This window comes from Prenolepis imparis, unplaced genomic scaffold, assembly GCF_030444845.1.
Source record: "Prenolepis imparis isolate NDT839.2.m4 unplaced genomic scaffold, iyPreImpa1.0 SCAF_9, whole genome shotgun sequence".
Classification (NCBI taxonomy): Eukaryota; Metazoa; Arthropoda; class Insecta; order Hymenoptera; family Formicidae; genus Prenolepis; species Prenolepis imparis.
In genome coordinates, this window is record NW_028141167.1 from 14,301,754 (window position 1) to 14,319,589 (window position 17,836).

The 17,836-nt window shown below is 36.8% G+C and overlaps 1 protein-coding gene across 10 annotated transcripts in view; it reads right to left on the bottom strand.

Moving 5' to 3' along the window:
• The window catches only part of Msp300 (Muscle-specific protein 300 kDa), a 106,170-nt gene that overhangs the window by 68,001 nt on the left and 20,333 nt on the right, over positions 1-17,836 (bottom strand). For 7 of the 10 annotated variants that reach the window (XR_014426093.1, XM_083046631.1, XM_083046626.1 and 4 more), the window contains 14 exons: positions 17,718-17,826; positions 17,596-17,610; positions 16,243-17,296; positions 9,617-15,151; positions 9,128-9,416; positions 8,360-8,879; positions 7,825-8,273; positions 7,449-7,644; positions 6,914-6,988; positions 5,460-5,612; positions 2,879-5,126; positions 1,313-2,624; positions 832-1,195; positions 75-680 (listed from right to left, as the gene is read on the bottom strand). Coding sequence is in view for 9 of the 10 variants with exons in the window: in XM_083046631.1 (XP_082902757.1) it covers positions 75-680; positions 832-1,195; positions 1,313-2,624; positions 2,879-5,126; positions 5,460-5,612; positions 6,914-6,988; positions 7,449-7,644; positions 7,825-8,273; positions 8,360-8,879; positions 9,128-9,416; positions 9,617-15,151; positions 16,243-17,296; positions 17,596-17,610; positions 17,718-17,826 (12,925 nt within the window). In the remaining variant the exon portion in view is untranslated. The remainder of the gene's footprint in view (positions 1-74; positions 681-831; positions 1,196-1,312; positions 2,625-2,878; positions 5,127-5,459; positions 5,613-6,913; positions 6,989-7,448; positions 7,645-7,824; positions 8,274-8,359; positions 8,880-9,127; positions 9,417-9,616; positions 15,152-16,242; positions 17,297-17,595; positions 17,611-17,717; positions 17,827-17,836) is intronic. The other 3 variants (XM_083046628.1, XM_083046633.1, XM_083046625.1) reach the window with 2 other exon arrangements.

Below are 17,836 nucleotides of genomic sequence, written 5' to 3' on the forward strand. Positions count from 1 at the left end.
TTATACATTATAAAACCTTATTATTATAATATAAAGTATTTTTATCCACAGTTTTATAAAGAAATTCTACTTACGCGAATTTTTTCGGAAATCAGTTTCTTCAAACTGTCATACTTATTAATAGCTGCTTCGTAAGGACTTTTCGATATGCTGGGGTTTTCATTGAGATGACTCTTTAAGTGATCTACCGTTTCACCATAACTGTAAATGTCTTTTTGCAAGATCTTATATTTCTCCAACAGAGCGCGTTTCTCGCTAAGATCATTTCTGCATACTTCTGGTTGAACTTTACCCTCAATTTCTTCTAACCAATCCGAGATGAGCCGGTGAGTCTTGTTGAGTTCCTCCAACATGCTCGTTCTTGCTAACAATTTTTGTCTAACATCCTCGACATCGGCCAATAACTTATCAAATTCGCTCTTCAGGTTTTCAGTGTCTTCTTGAATTTTTGCCGCACCGTTTTGTTCTGTATTCATGATGACTTTCTCCTTCAATTCCAAAGCGTAACGCAATTTATTCTGCCCTTGCTCCAATGTCTGTCGAATAGCTTTACACGTGTGTAATTTATTGTTAACCTCGGTCAATGTGCTAGGAATGCTTTTGCATTCGTTCAATTTATCTCGAGTGCGTTCAATCCAATCTTGGCATTCTTGATACAAACTATTGTGTTGTTGATGCTCCTATATAATTCATACGCTTGTACAATTTGCATATCATTAAAATATAAGTTTACGTATGTATGTAAATATAATCAAAAGATCGAAATTGGGAGAATTTAAATTCATAAGTATTGTACACATCAATTAGATAAGAATAAATAGCAATAATTACCTGGTAATGCAATTCCAATCGCCGCATTATTTCCTTAGCAAGAGACAGCAGTGCGTTATATTTGGTGGTGAGTTGCGTTATGGCATTAGAAATTCTCGTATCGGCGCACGTTTCTAATAAAATTTGAGCTTTCATATTTAAGCGGTCTAATTCCTTCTGCCAATCGAACAATGTCTGTAAATGAACTTGGAACTGCTCGAGAACGTTTTTCTTTTCTTCAAGACTGTCCTGTAACTTATTAAACGTTTTAACTAATTGTTCAGTTTGCGTAAGCCATTCTGTAGCTTCGGAGAATTGATCCTCGTATTCCGTCCACTTTACTATACCGACTTCAAGCAAACTCTTCGTGTTATTCAACGAGTCTCTGTAATAAATAAAAAAAATATATAAGATATTATAAATGTAAACTATACATACATAAGTGCATAGTTTAATTTTTTGTTATATACTTTAGGAAAATTAAATTCGAATAATTACTTACACATAGTTATCGTATTCTTCTTGCAATAGCGCCACTTCTTCTTCTATTATCTCCTTGTCTTCGGCATCGGCAATTTGACAGGCGGCGTTACCTTGTTCTAGAGCTTTTTCTAGTTTCTTTTGGCCTTCGGAACATTCACTTTGTAAAACTTTCAGCTGCGTGATTTTGCTGGCCAAGGATTCCTTGTCTCCTGTAGGTTCTGAACACTTGCCGAGTCTCTCTTTGGCTGCCCGTATCCATTGAATAAATTCGTTGCCGCTATCGATAAAGGCCTGGTGCTGCTCGACAGTCTCTTTCTGTTTTGCATATAGTTCTTGAGCCTGCTTGCTCAAAGTTTCATATTTAATCGAGATTTCTGTAGCCGGTGTCGCCTGTTGCAAATCTTCAGCCTTCGTTGCGACTGATTGAATTATAGGTTCGAACGCCACAATATCCTGCACGATACTGTTCGTCTGTCGTAAATTTGCTTTTCTCTCTCCGATCGCCAAAGAACTTAATCCGACTAAACCCTTTCGAGCTTTGGAGACTTTCTGTTCGCACACCTGCTGCAGCTTAGCCTCGCGATCGTTGATCCACTGTTGCAGTTGCGAATATGAGGAACTGTAGTCCGCCCATTGCAACAGACTCGTTTCAAGGTGTACTTTCGTGGTTGAGATTTTCTTCACCAATCGCTCCCAATCGTTTTGAATCTCTTTCAACTGGGCATTGATTTCTTCGCGACCGTCCGATCGTGTGTTTCTCATGATCTTTTCGCCGCAATTCACAGTCAAGTGTACCAGATTTTGACCCTCCTCGCGTTTTCTTAACAGTTCCTGAATCTTATCGAGTCTGTTTTGCAATTCTTCACGATTGCTGCTCGAGGCCGCTTCTGTTCCTTGACGTACGATTTGCTTGGCGTTCTTAATCCAATCGCGAGCTTTCTCAAGATTGCTCTCGTATTCTTGGTGTTGAGCCAGATTGGTTTCAACCTTATTCAATACGTCTTTGGCGAGATTCATTTGCACCTGATAACGTGAATTCAAATGCCGCAGCTGATTGTTAACATAAGTTTCTAAATGGGACGAAAGTAAATCAGCAGCCGTTTTGTTGAATTTATCGATTTGCTCTTGACCTTTTGCCAGGTCGTCGCGCAATTTTTTCACCTCCTGCACCTGCTTCTTTTTCTCTTCTAGATTTGGCAGAAGAGCATTTTTTTGAGCTTTGATGAGAATGTCGAATTGTTGCAACCAATCGCTGAGTCTCTCGTATTCGTCCTTATAGTCGCGCCATTGACTTATAGTAGCTTCTAGTTGATTCTTTTGTTGTTGGATTTCTGCAACCGTATACAAATTTGTTAATTAATATATTTTTAAAAAAGAACAATTAATATTTCTATGCATGTAATGTTAAATATAATTGAATGAGATCCTAATAAATTATGTACATTGCTAATTGGCCAATTGAACACTAGGTGTTCTCTGATTGGTCAATCGTCTGGTTACCCTAGGCACCGGGCGATGTGTGCACTAACGGGCCTTCTCAATATAATTATTTAATAAATATAAATATTATTTAAATGATTCTTACCTTTAAACAATCTTTCAAAACTTTCCGTAAGTGCTCGTATTTCGTTTCTGATGATTTCTTGTCCAGCGGAATTGGTGCTAGCGCAGGCAACTTTCCCGGTATGTTGTAAATGTTCCACCAACAATTCGCCCTGGGCTTTCTTGTTCAACAAACTCTCGAGTGGGGATACTGCGTTCTCTATCGCTAACTTATCACTGAGTGATTTCTGCTTCATAGACGGTATTTTCTCGCGAGCCCGACTAAGCCAACCGATGAGATCGTCGTGAGCTTCTTTGTAAAGACGATGATCCTTGTACTGTTCTTCCCGTTCGGCCAACAAAGACTTGATCTTCTCGAAAAGTTCGTCGAACCTGTTAAGTATGTCCTGGGCCTGCGAGGCGGCTAAACCCTGTTGACTACTCGCAATCATTTCAGCGACTTTACATTTAAGACCATCAACTTCGATATTCTCGCAACGAATCTTTTCCTCGAGTACCTTAATTCGCTCCAATTGACTTCTCTTCTCCGACATCGTGGTTTGAAACTGTGAAAGCTCGTTAATTGCTGTTTGCATATATTCTACTGTATTATTAATAGATTGTATTTGCTCCAATAAACCGGCCCACTTATTTATCGAATCGTCTAAGTTGGTTTTTGTCTCTAACATCTTTGACGCCAAGGCACTCCACTGTTCCTGAAGTTTTGCTAAAGCATCATTGATTGTTTGATGACCAGCCGGAGCTGTATTCGCTAGAACAGCCTGGGCTAATTCAATAATACTCTGAACTTTCGCGAAACCGTCTTCTTTGTACAATAATAGATCTTGCACGATATCCATCTTTTGTTCCAGATCTTTTTGCGAGGATGCACTTAAATCGGAGCAGTATGCTAATTTATTCCTGATATCTGTCAGCCATGTGGTGCACTCTGCCAATTGAGTATCAAAGTCTTGATGCGTAGTGACATATTGATGCCAACGGTTATTCAGTTCCTTAATTTTATTAGAAATTTGTTGATATTTAATACTCAGCTCTGACATATAAGAAGTGCGAGAAGTAACGTTTTTATGAAGCTGCTGAGCCCGTTCGGTGACAGCATCGATTTCCAGCTCTTTGGCGCGAACCTCACCTTGAAGAGCGCGCAATTTCTCGAGTTCAGTTTTCTTCTCTGCCAAAGTAGACTTAAGATCAACGGCGTGCAACTTCGTGTCGGTATCTCTCATCCATACTAGACATTGTTCCTTCAACGTTTCGAACTCGTTCCATTGTTGAAGCTTACTCTCCAACGCCTCGATGGTGAACTTAATGGCGGAAATCAGGCCTTGCCACTCTTGCTGCGAGGAATCGATTTGCGAACGGATGTTTATCTGTCCTGATTCCAGAGTACCTGGTATTACTTTCTCACCCAGAGACTTGATTTGCTGAATTCGCGGCTCATCTTCCGGCAAACTGTATAACAAATTTTTCAAACGATCCAGGTTTGTATGTAAAGACACTCTCTCCAGTTCTACATCACCCCAGAGATTTATAGCGTTATGCGTGGCATCTAACCACTCGTGCGTGTCCAAAACAGCTTTGCTGTATTGTTGATGATCACTCACTATACCTTCGTATCTTTCCACGAATTTGGTCGCGCGTTTTAATAGCACATTGTATCTGCTTGTTAAACTGTTCAGCGTTTGGTCGATCCTGTCGGTGCGATCGGGTAAATTATCCGCTTTATCACGGAGATCTAGCAGATTCTGCTGATGCGTTTGAGCATCATGCAAGATAGTGCGGTAGATTTGCAATTGGGCGCGTTTCTCGTCCAAGGTGGTTTTCAGTTCGATTTCTGGCTTTAACTGAGCCTCTGCGATCTTCAGCCAGCCTTCGAAGGCCTCGCTGCATTCGTTGAAACCGGACCACTGTGAGATCTTCGTTTGCAATTCACGTTCGGTCGAAGCAACCGCGTCGTAGAGTTCTTCGAAGGCTTGCTGAAGATCTAACAGCTGTTGGCGAATAATATCTCGGCCGTCCGTGCCGGTTGTAGGATACAATCGTTCTCCAGCTTCGACGGTGCTGTTTATCAATAGTGTAGATGAAGGCTGACGTGATAAAAGGTCTTTCAAAGCATCGGCGTTCGAGATCAGCTCTTGGCGGGTACCACTGGCATTTTCCTTGGTGGACTGATAACACGCTCTCGCACTAGCTAGCCATTCAGAACATTGCTTGTAACGATCCAGATAGTTGGAGTGATCTACGACCGCTTGTTCACATTTCTTTATGAGTTCCTGAAGTAGAATTATATCATGATTTTTATACGGAGAGATAAAGTTTGACTGGCATAGCATATTGTATACTATTGTTAGCTATTTTATCTATTATTATATCAAAAAAGAAGAAACTCTCTTTCTCTTTAGTTAATAATATTAATTTTATTTAATAAATAACATTAATTATGATGACAAAATTTGGTCACTTTTATATAAAATATGCATTAATGATAATTATTTTGTTAAAAGAGCAAAATATATATTTTTTAAATAAAAAATAAAATTACACAATATATTACACAAAATATTTATATTTCATCTTTTCATATATCTTGCAGAAATTATGCCTACCTTAGCAGTTGCCTGAATCGATTGGAAACGTGATGTCACTTGTTGAACGCTGACAGAGAATCTAGTTTCACCACTAATCTGCATCAAATCTGACGAATCGTCGCTCATTTTATCGAATTCAGCCTCATTTTGTCGAAGGTTTACGATCAATGACTGCAAAAAACATTATTTTTAGTATATTTCATTTATTTAAGTAAGATTCTTTAACAAATGTGTGCATTTTTTGCCCAATTTATATGCGTGAAGAAGAAAGTAGAAAGTTCTTTCTTTCTGCGTGAGCAGAAGCCTGCCTAATAGCAAGTAATACATTTGTTTGACAAATGTCAGTAATAGTTAGATCTTTTTATTAAAAAAAAAAAAAATATGCGTTATACATATATAGCAAATTATAAAAAATTGAATGCTTTAATCCATCAGACTCGCTTATTTCATCGATGTAAATCTCAGCGCTAAAGAAGCTTTACTTCCATTCGTGCAGCAAAGCAGAATCCCTTTACTGCGAATTTTGAAATTGAACATTCATTAAACGTAAATCAGAGTAGGCTGCCAGAAGTTTATCAAAGATTTAGCCTTTTTGATATAGAAATAAGTAATTGAGTAAATCTATATTTAATTCAAGATACCTTCGTACAACGATTTTGAAGAATAGATACGTATGTTATTAAGCTCATGATTTCATAAGGTTTTAGCCATCGTTTATATTGCTTATCAAAAGTTATTAACAAATAAATATTAGAGTTGATTAAAAAGTAAAGTTTCCTGTTTTACTAAAACTTTTATTTACGACTTGTGCATAAATTGAATTTAGTTAAAATATGAGTTGTCTTGACCTAACCCAATGTGTATATGTGTAAATAAATAGAAATATGTATATAAACTGTTTAAAAATATTGAACTTTTTATTATTAGTCTATGCTCGAATCTCGCTTTGCATATAGCCTTTCATTTGTTTATAATTGTTTAATAAACAATGCGAGCAAAATAGCTAAAATCTTTTGAAGTTTATCAACGATCTCTCTTGAAGTGAATATTCAATAATTGTTTAGCATTTTAAAGTGCTTAGCACAATAATTATATGACAATTTTTAGATAATAATTAAATAATTTTTAGATAGTTAGATATAGTTTTTTCAAATTTTAAAATTATTAGGTCTGTGTATAAGTTTCTAGGTTTTTTGGACGATTTTGTTTATGGTTAATTAAAAAAACAATGCAATTTTTTTTATATATCTCATATTATCGCGCTCTTTAATGCTAGTAAAATCGCAAAATATATAACGAAGCGTTGACATCCTCCATCTGCTCTGGCAAAAGCTACAAAGCTGAAAGATATAGAAAAGAGCAATCATATTGGAGAGACTCCTCGTAAAGCTGTTGCAATCATCCGCCTGTCTCGCAATCTCGCCTTTTTTATAAGGTGTATATATTTGCAGTTTCGCATATTATTATCTTACTTGTTCGAGATGGTCACCAAGCGCAACTAGTTCTGCCACATCCATGTTCCGCGAATCGGCAACTTTTTGTAGTTCCTAGGAAAGTTTATTATTATGTATAAAATCATTGTGCGTGGGAGATTATCTCTCTTGGACTGGATCTAAAAGCTTGTGTAGACGGGATGTTTTCGCCTTTTTTTTTCGACGACTCAAAAATACCCGCATGATTTATCGTATCGAATGTATGATGAAAGACAAGTATTAAACTACTAAAGTTTATATTAGGATTATATTTCAGTACGTAAAGAAAACAGTTTATCTAATTGTAAGAGTTACATTTATATAATTCAAACTGGATATTTCAAATGTGCACACTTCTATGTTACTGTCTCATATTGATTGAGGAAAAAAATTCTATGATAAAAAATAAACAAAGTAGTCTTTATAAATCAACAAATTCGTTAAATATTAAATAATCGAAACATTTATATCAGATTTGCATGAAGCCAAGAAAATTGTATTTCTCTGTAATGCAACGTTATCATCCCAAACTTACTTGGTATTTTTCAAGCTGCTCCTGCTTTTCCTCGAGTGTGTTTTTCAGGCTATAATTCTTCAACGATGTTTCGGCGTCGGTAAGCCAAGCAAGTAGACGTTCTAACAAATTTTCATATTCACTCCATTGTTGTATTCTTTCTTCCAGGCAATGTAGCATATCGCTTACAGCTGTAGCGAATTTCTTATTCTCGAATCTGAAGAAACAAATCGTTCGCGATATACATTTATTTCATCGGCAACAAAAAATCATTTATTTTAATTTTAAAAATACTTCTTAAATATGTATATATAAAATATATATATATATGTATATATATATATGTGTGTATATAAAATAATGTATGTAATTATTCTTTTTCGTAAATACTATTCACCTAAGATTGGCCACATCTCTTTCCATAGATTCTAGGGACCGAGATGGTAAAATATGTGCACTTTGTGCCACGTGTTCTTCAAGAACGTTCAACTTCATCTCGCCTTCGCTTTGACTGTCTTGTATCTCTAGAACTTTAATTAATCTGGCTTGAAGAGTAGTTTTGTTTCCAGTATAGTCATTATAAATTGCCAAGCGTTCCCATTGGCGCTTCTGATAATCTTGATAAGCTTTCTGAAGATCATGGAACTGTTGAAAAATATCCAGCAATGCCTCCAAGCTGGATATTCCTTTTTGGGATGTATCTATTAACTTTTCATATCTTTTCGATACCGAAACGACTTTTTCATGAACGTCTGATGGAACTTGAGTAACTTGGACCAGAGCGTTGGCTTTCTCGGAAACTCCTTCGATGATGCGTTTGTGAGCCAAAATCTCTTGATGCAAGGTCTAAAATAAAGTGTCCCAGATTATATAATTAATTTTTTATCTTTCCCTTCTTTCACATACACACGCATACGTAAATAGATACAGACCTTCAGTTTGAGTAATTTCGATTTTATTTCCTGCAGAGAGGACCACGCAATTGAAGAGTCTTGCTTTACGGCACGTTCCATCATATCCAACCAAGTCAAAATCTGTTGCATAGTCTCTTGATAGCTGAACAATTGTAAGGATTGAGCATCCTGCTTTTTCTGTTGCTCGGTGATCCCTTCGGCTAAGCGATCCCATCGTTCGCGAGCATGTCGCAATTCCTGTCTGATCGTTTCACGTCCTTGAGCGGAGGTGTCCGGAAGAATCCTTTCTCCGAAAGATGTTAGATTGTCCAAACGACGTTCGGCCTGTTCTTTTTCGGCTAATAAAACTTGCAGACGCGAATTTCTCGCTTCGAAATCTGCGCTGATCTCATCTTTCTTTAAAATGGCTAAATTTTGCTCAAGAGGTGTAAGCCATACGTCGAATGCTGTTAGTTTTTCTTCGTAAGCACGATGATCGTCTACAATGCTTTGGCAATGATTTATCACTTCTTTACTGAGCACAAGCAGCAATTGATATCTAAAAATTTTTAAATTTTATTATTATATACATATGTATATGTGAGATGTATATACATTTAGCTTTATTACGCCTTTTTATTTATTAAATATTAATAAGAATATTTTTACAAACAGATAAAATACGATAAAGTACAATCCCCCAATTTTCAGATCCTATTTACATTATGACGAAATTTATATATGCATATATGTACAGTTGATAGACTTGAGGATAACAACTTTCTTGATAGAAATAATTTAACATACCTATTGCTGACTTGAGAAATCAGTGGTTTGATGCGTTCAACGCCGCTTGAATGTAACAAACTATGTGACTTGTCCACAAACTCGTCTATTTCCCTTTCTTGTCGTAGAATGGTTTCGCGTTCCTCTTTACATGCGCGAAATTGCGCTTCCTTATCTTTCAATGTGGGTTGAAGTTGTTGGTCTCGGAATATCGCTTCCATAAAACGGAACCATTTTGTGTGAGCTTCCAACTGGTTCTCGAAGTTCTGCCATCTTTCCAAAGCGGTTTTCTGTCGTTCCTCTACAGATTCTGATTGGATATTTAACAATGTATTTATTTATCATTATTATCATTTATTCATTTCTTTGTATAACTATTCTTTGAATGGATTAAATGTACATACATTAAAACAACATTTCTTTGTATAATTTGTCTAACAATATATTTTATATACAAAGACAATTTTTTTGCGTATAAATTTTTAGAAATGATTTGCAATGTATATTTACCGATTTCGCTCAGGAATTGATGCAGATTATTTTCCAAGGTGGTCACTTCCTTATTTATAACTTCTCGACCCTTCGATGCGGTACTATTAGTCACAGCCTCGCTGATTTGCTTCAATCTCGCAAGATGTTCTCTTCCCTGTGCCTGATTGCCTTTTAACATCGTCAAATTCGTTAACCTGCGAGAGATTTCGGATCGTTCGCCTGTTACGTCATTGCATTCGGTCAGTTTTTCTCGTTCTTTATTTAACCAATCGGAGATATATTTGCATTGAAGATTGAAACGATGATGTTTCTCGCAGCAGTCTTCCAAATTTTCTAGCAAATCTTGCGACTTGACAACAATATTTTGGAATAGCTGCTTGATGGACTGCAAGTAGACATTCAACGAAGTATCCTTAGTCTGATCGACCAACTGTTGTGCTTTGTCGCAAACCGATTCAATTAACGTCTGATGCGACATAATTTCTTGATGCATGATCTTGTGATTTTGCAATTGCGCACGTTTTTCCTCTAGCGAGGATTTCAATTCGGTGTGCTGATGCATCGCGCGCTCGACGTCTCGCAGCCAAGCCGTTAATTGTTCTTGAGACAAGGAAAACTCGGCAAACTGCATCAGACACTGATCCAACTTCTGCATCGAATTCTGCAGGTCTTCAGAAAAGCCGTCCCACAAACTGCGCAGATTTCTCAGCTGTTGTCTAATTATCTCTCTGCCGTCCGGTGAAGTATGCACGTAAAGTTTCTCGCCGAGATCGATAATGGATTCAAAACGAACATTCTCGCGAGTCCTGACATCACTGAGATCTCTGATCTGTTTCTGTCTGCTTTGTAATATTGCCAAATCACCTACAATCTCGCTGTATTTCTTTAACTCAGCCTGAACTTCGGTAATCCAATCCAGAAATTGATTGTATCTTTCATTAAATAGACTATGCTCTTTCATGTATTGTTCGTATCTCGTTATAGCTTCCTTTACCTGATTCCTAATCGCTTGATACCTAGTAGCTTGACGGGACACCTTGGTAGCCAAATCTGCTTCTACATTTTGACTTCTTTCAACCATCGTGTTGATTTCCGCACCCTTTTCTACAATAGTCTCTTCTAAAGATTTTAACTTCTGCAAATATGCACGTTTCGTTTCCTCAGAACTTTTCAAGCTTTGATCCTTCACTTGTGTCTCGATCTGCTTGAGCCAGGAATCTAATTGTTCAACCATTCTTTCAAATTCAGACCACTGATCAAATAGATTATTTAATCTATTTTTGCTCGTGACGCACCGTTGAAGGAAATCCTCCCATACTTTCTTCTGTTGCTCGAAATCTTTGAGCAATGCGGGATGACCTGCTATCGATGTTTGCTCCAAAATGATGTTCAATTGTTGATTACAATCGGCTATAATCCTATCGCCTTCAGACTTTTGTTGCAATACATTTTCAATTAAAGAAATCTTAGACTTAGCTGTATCTCGATCTATTGAGAGATCTTCGCCAATGGATGCTACCTCGTTTACCGCTGTATTGATCCAATCTCGTGTTTTTTCAAACGTTTGCAAATAAGCTTCATGATTGGCAACGTGTTTCTCTGCCACATTAATCCTATCTGCCACGTCTTCGGATAGCTTCTCGTGTGCTTCGATCACACTGTTAAGCATTTCGCTGGCTTCGTCATCTGGTGTCGCTCCGAGTTTGCCCTGAAGTTGTTGTAAAATATTTCGATGAGCTCCAACGTCTTGCGCAATAGCTTTATATAAATTTAAGGCGAGTTTCTTGTCATGATATGTTGGTAGCAGATTTTGCTTGCTCCCCAATTTCTTCTGTGCTTCAATTATCCATTGTTTCAGCTGGGAATACTTATCCTCAAATGAAGATCGATGCATCATGTCGCTTTCAATCTTTTTGTAGATCACGTTCGTACGATCGGTTAGGGTTTCCACGCGATGGCGTAAGTTTCTCAACTCACTTCTGATAAGTTCCCTGTAATCTGGTGTTATTCTCGCAAAAAGCATTTCACCCATTTCTGTCGTTCGATTTAAGATGGCTTGTCCAGTTTCGCGTTTCTTTTCAAATGCCTTCAATTCTTTTAATTTAGACTGATAAAATGTCATCGGCTTCGGCCCGCTGATCTCATCAAACGTTCTTAATTTTTGTTCTGCATTTTGTAACCACAATTCCAATTCTTTCACGTTGGTAACGTAGTGATCTTTGATCTGTTTAAGTTCTTTGAGTTTGTCTAAATGTTGAACCAGGAACTTGAGAATTGAATAATAACGTGTATTCAAATGTTCTACATATTGAGCCACGCGCGAATCCGGGCTAACTTTGATAATTTCTTCTCCAACTGTAATCAGATCTTCTATCTGGTTTTTATAATTTTCGACTTCCTTCTCGAGTTGCATTATCTCGGAGATCTTTGCATCAATTTCATCAGGATTCAAGAACGTTGTAGCCTCGACTCTAATTTTGTTCTCGTATTCTTTGAGCCAAGAAATAATATTTTCCGACGTGAGTTCATATCGTTGCCATAAAGCAATATTTTGTTCCAGCACAGACTTGATCTTCCCATAGTTAACTTTCAAGGATTCTAAGTCAGCAGCGACTTTGTTGTGTTCACTTCTTAAGGCGGAGATAATTTCGCTATTTTCGACAGTGCTTAGAAGCTGCAATGAATTGTCCGTATCTATCTTTCTCGCCTCGCAATCGGCAATGCCAGCTTCGATATCGGCCAATGAGGCCATTTTTACTTCGAGATTGTAACGATCGCTGCTCTGTTCGGGCTCGCACCAGGCCACTTTTTCCTTATGAGTCGCTACTATGCGCTGTAAAACACCGAACTTCTCGTGATAGAGTTTCGTTAGAAAGGCCATCAAAGTAGCGTTAACCTTATCGGCGTGACTGGCTACGCCATCTCTGCGAAGTTGTAACGCTTGCAACTCTTTTGGCAAATTGGACTTTGGTATAATCGGATACTCTGATGCCATTTTCGTCAATCTTTCGTCAATTTCCGAAATAGCATAATCGCATTTCTGCACCTCAGCTTTTAATTCTTGACACTTATTAATTCTATTCAGAATCTTGGTGTTCTCGCCAGTCAAATCGTCGCATTTGATTATCTCCTCGCGGATTTTCGATATCATGTCACTGCATTTCTTCAATTCCTGCTTGATATCTTTTTTCTTGTCGTTAAAAACTGATGTGAGTGATGCCAGCTTATCCGCAGACTCTTTAACAAGTTTGAATTGATCGTCTAATAAAGTGTTAAGAGATTTCAATGTCGATATCTCTGTATCATCGTTTAATTTTACGAGCTGTTCGGTTTTCGTGGCGATACTCTGACGAAGTTGCTGATACGTTGGCAATTCTTCATTATATCTAGTCAATCGTGCTGGTCCATTTTCAGCATCAAGTAAACATTCGCAAGCCGCAGTGAGTGCTTCATTTGTATCACTGAGCCATCTTGTAAGTTGATATTTTGTTTCTTCAATCTGCTTCCAAATAATGACCTGCGTTTCGTACATTTGAGTCTGGTGAATTAACTTGGCGTAAATCTCATGATATTTTTTCCGCATATCGGACAAATCCGATTCGACCAGATTAGTCTTAAAATTCGACATTAATGACGTTTCCTTCACTAGTTGTTGCGCTTTTTCATCCATCTTATCTAAGAACTGTTTACCCTTCTTTAAGCTCTCCAAAGTTCTTTTATATTTATCTAAAGCCATATTCGCCTGGGTGATGTCAGTTGACACATGTTTCACCAATTGACAGAGGTTCTTCGCCTCGTCAATAGATTTGTTTAACTTTTCTTTAGCTTCTTGATATTGTTTCCAATCGGCATCCATTTCAGCATATTGTCTTCTTTGTTTATGTAAGAGTTCGTTGACCTTTTCCCAATTGCCTTCAACCGAAGAGATCACCACCTGAATGCTAGTTATCGCTCGTTGATCTTCCTTTATTAAATTGTCACCTTCTCGTTGAAGGATTTCTTTTTCTGGTTCTCGTTTCTGATGCTCTTTAATTAAATCGTCAATCTTTTCAATCGCCGGCGCGAGCTCTTTGCAAGTATCAACGATACACGTAATATCCTGTAGGCTGCTTTGAGTGTTGACAATTTCCTCCGTAATCTTTTGTTGTAGTTTTCTGAAGTTGTCCCATTTAGCACCGAGGTTCTCTAACTTGTCGCGCTTGGCAGATAAATCCATCTTTAATGTTGTGGCCTTGGATTCAAGATCATTCAGTAAAATAGTCGCAGTAATTGGTTTTTCTTGCTTGTCACGAATATGTATTCTCAGAGTACTGTCCATTAACGGAACATGTTCTTTCCAAGTATTGATCTTTGTATATATAGTTTGAAGTTCCGAAGAAAGCCTATCAAGATCAGCAATAGCTGGTTTTCTCGCTTCAGCTTCGTATTTGCAATGATTCAATTGCGCGTTGGCGTCATTGTGCCAACTTAAAAGTTCAATCCATTTTTCCAAGCCCTTTTTCTTTTCTCTCAAATCGTCCTCTAGCGCTTTGTATTTCTTTGCCAAAGACGTATAAGTTTCGTCCAATGTAGCAGCTTCCAACACTGAACCTTGTGATGATAATTGCTTCACTTCGTTATATATTTCCGTAAACGTCGATTGTTTCTCCGAATGTTCTTGAAGATAAGCATGTACTGCTTGCAGATTGGTATCAACATTATCTATATTCACATCTTCAATCTCGTTAATATTAGATCTCAGCCTCGCCATCCAGTTCTCGAAGTCGGTGATTTTCATCTGAAACTCCTGTCGTGCCAACAACGAATCGGAGACACGATTAATGTGATGTCGAACCGTATCCGCAAGTTTGCTCACTCTAATCTTCATTTCGGTGACGCGACTCTTTATCGTAGAGGAAGCATCCAAGGATAAACCGTGACTGATGTGATCGGAAAGTTGAGTAAGTGATATTAATTGGGCTTGATGGTCAGATATGCTTTTATTGAATTCCTTCAATTTCATCAATTCTTTCTCTAATTTGACGGCTTCGGGTGTTTGAACGTTGGGTTCTTTAAAAGCTTCTTTTTCATTATTCTGCAACCATTCGTTGAATTCTTTTGCTTCTGATTCGAAGGTGTTCCATGACGTGACTAATTTATCCAATTTAGTCACCGTTTGCACCGCCACATCATGAACTGCGTTCCATCGTGTGTACACAGCATCAACTTCGTCAGATACTACTGCCCTTCCAGTTATTTGCTGACTGATCGTTGACAAATTTTGAACCTTCGGAAGATGCTGTTGACATTCAACTTCAAAAGTTTTAGCCGATTCCAACATTTGCGTAGCTTGGACTAGAGTGATAGGCTTGCTGCCCATCGTAGCTGCTTTAGATTCTGCTTCTTCGATCCAAGGTTTTATTTTTTGAATACCCTCCTTATACTCTTTCCATATTGTAAGATTTTGCTTAGCTAATTCACGTTGGGTTGCTATGCTTTTGTTCAACGATTCAATTGCCTTGTGAATATTTTCAAGATCGCCGCGAAGTTGTTTTGCCAGTACATCATCGTCATCTTTTAAACATATAAAAAAGATTAAAAATCTTTATCTAGAATATATTTGTTTTCTCTTTGTAAATATATTTAAAAAATTTTATTTAATTAAATTTATTTAATTAAATATACTATATATTTTAATTTGTTTAATTATTATATTTAAAAAATAAATTTTCTACTATTATTCCAACTGTTTTATACATTATTAATAACTATTATACATTATTATATATACAAAATAATAACTAGTATATCTTTTACCACAAAATAATAACTAGTATATCTTTTACCAAACAAACTTTAATAAAATAATATATAATATAATATATACAAAAGAATTTATATGTATAATAATATATATAAAAAAATTATATAAAGAAATCGTACATGTAATTTGATAATAAAAATAGTAAAAATTATATCTAGAAGTTTACTCTCTCTAAATTTTTTTCTAATTAGTTATTATTAAATAAAACTTAATAAAATAATAAAAAAGAAATATAAATGTAATATAAATATAAAACAAATATAAATGTAATATAAAAAAAAAAAATTATATAAAAATTATATAATTAATAATAAAAATATATATTACATATAGAAGTTATATGAAACTCTATATACTGGGTGTCTGACGTAAGGTGTCACACCGAAAATATACAAGTAGATCTCGTTAAACTGAGTCGAAAAGTCCTATACCATTTTGCAAACAACCACGTAAAATTTCGAGATATTAATTAAAAAAGATCGACCAACGAGCGCGCGAATTACGTCGGGACGGCCCGCTAAGCGGTGTACCGTGCCGTATCGCTATAGGCAACGCGCGCCTAGCATGCGGCGGGCCGCCCCGACGTAATTCGCGCGCTCGTTGGTCGATCTTTTTTAATTAATATCTCGAAATTTTACGTGGTTGTTTGCAAAATGGTATAGGACTTTTCGACTCAGTTTAACGAGATCTACTTGTATATTTTCGGTGTGACACCTTACGTCAGACACCCTGTATATATATACACAATAAAATAATATAAATTAAATAGCAGAAAAAGAAAAGTTTGCAAGTTTAAATTTTGATACATATTATAAACAAAGCAAAAAAATTTGATACTCACTTTTTAGGAGTTTCTGGGATTCGTTTTTAAGAACATTTAAAATCGATGCCTTCTCCTTTATTTCTTTTTGCAGATTATCTGTCTTACGAACTCTTTCTTCAGGCGAAGATGTGGAATCTTCGATATCTGCAATTGATTGGGGTGCGGCTTGCTGAATCCAGGTTCGAAGCTCCATCAATTTTGATTGAAATTTGTTCCATCGAGCACTGTGTTCTTGAAGATAAACGATTTTTTCACTCATAATCTTCAACGTGCGTTCCAACTTCTGCTCAGTTTCTGTCACTTCTTTTTCTAATGTCTCCGTTTTGCTTGGCGGTGTGAGCGTCAGTGTTTGAGAAAGATTAGCATACGTTTCGCGCAGTTTCTTCATTATCTCTTCGGCTGATTTCCTCAAATTTGCATTGAATTCCTGGTTTTTTTGTAGGTCAGTGGTTACTTGAGTAGCATCATAATAAGATGTCAAGTCAATTTGCCGCAACTGTTGCTCGGCTTGCTCAATCAATTTGAAAATTTCACCTTTTTGCTCCTGATAGGTGTTCCAAAGTTTCTGCGAATCCTTCAGAGACTTCAGCCTTTCCATATTTTGACCATACGTGTCATTCCAGTTAGTCTCCAATTGTTGAATCTCGGAAGAAACGAAGGCTGGCGCATGCTGATCCTTCAGAATATCCTTGCCTCGTTGTAACATGCTGACAATAGTCGCTCGCTGTTGCTCTAATTGATTAAGACGAGATTCCTGTTGAGCCACCGCGTTTTCTAGCTTTTCAGGAATTTCGGACGTAATGTCGACTTCCGATTGTTCGCGAACCTTACGCAACAAAATGCACACCTCATGCACCTCCTTTCGGTAAGTATAACTTTTCGAATAGATGTCTGTCTTCGTCATTGTGATTTCAATCGTCGGTATGAGGTTTTTATATCGAGTTATCAGTTGTTCCAAATTTTGCTGCGCCGTGAGTGCATCGCGATCCGAACGATTCAACGTTAGATTGTCGAGAGTTTGAACTAGCCACTTCATCTCTTCGCGCTTGCTGTCGGCTTCGCAGCAAATTTTCTGTAAATGGTTGATAACGATGCATACGTATAATGATACATTTTTGTTATGTTCGATTTAAATGACATCGATCTTTTTAATAATCAAAAGAGAGTATACTATTTTTCAGAAAAAAATTTCGGAGTAAACATGTCTATGTCAAGCTAATTTACATTAGAATAAACTAAATAAAAATAAAAAAAAAAAAAGAAAACTAGTGATGTTTTGTAAAAATTTTATTTCGAGAGTAACGCTATCTTAAATTCTTGAGCATATAACAATACTACAAGGAATAGGAAAATAGGTGCATATATATTTACCGTTAAGGTTTGAAGCTATCCAGAAGGAACGCAGAATAAATATTTAGGTAAATAGATTTATAAGCTATTTATAGACGTATTAATAACACGAAAAAGTTCTATAAAAATTGGCCGAAATTTACCTGGAATATAGCTTTCTCCTTTTCGAATTCTTCTAGAGTGTTGACTTCGCGTAAAATGGTTCTCAGAGTACTATCGACATGATCCATCCAGTGTACCATTTCATCGAATCTAGAATTCA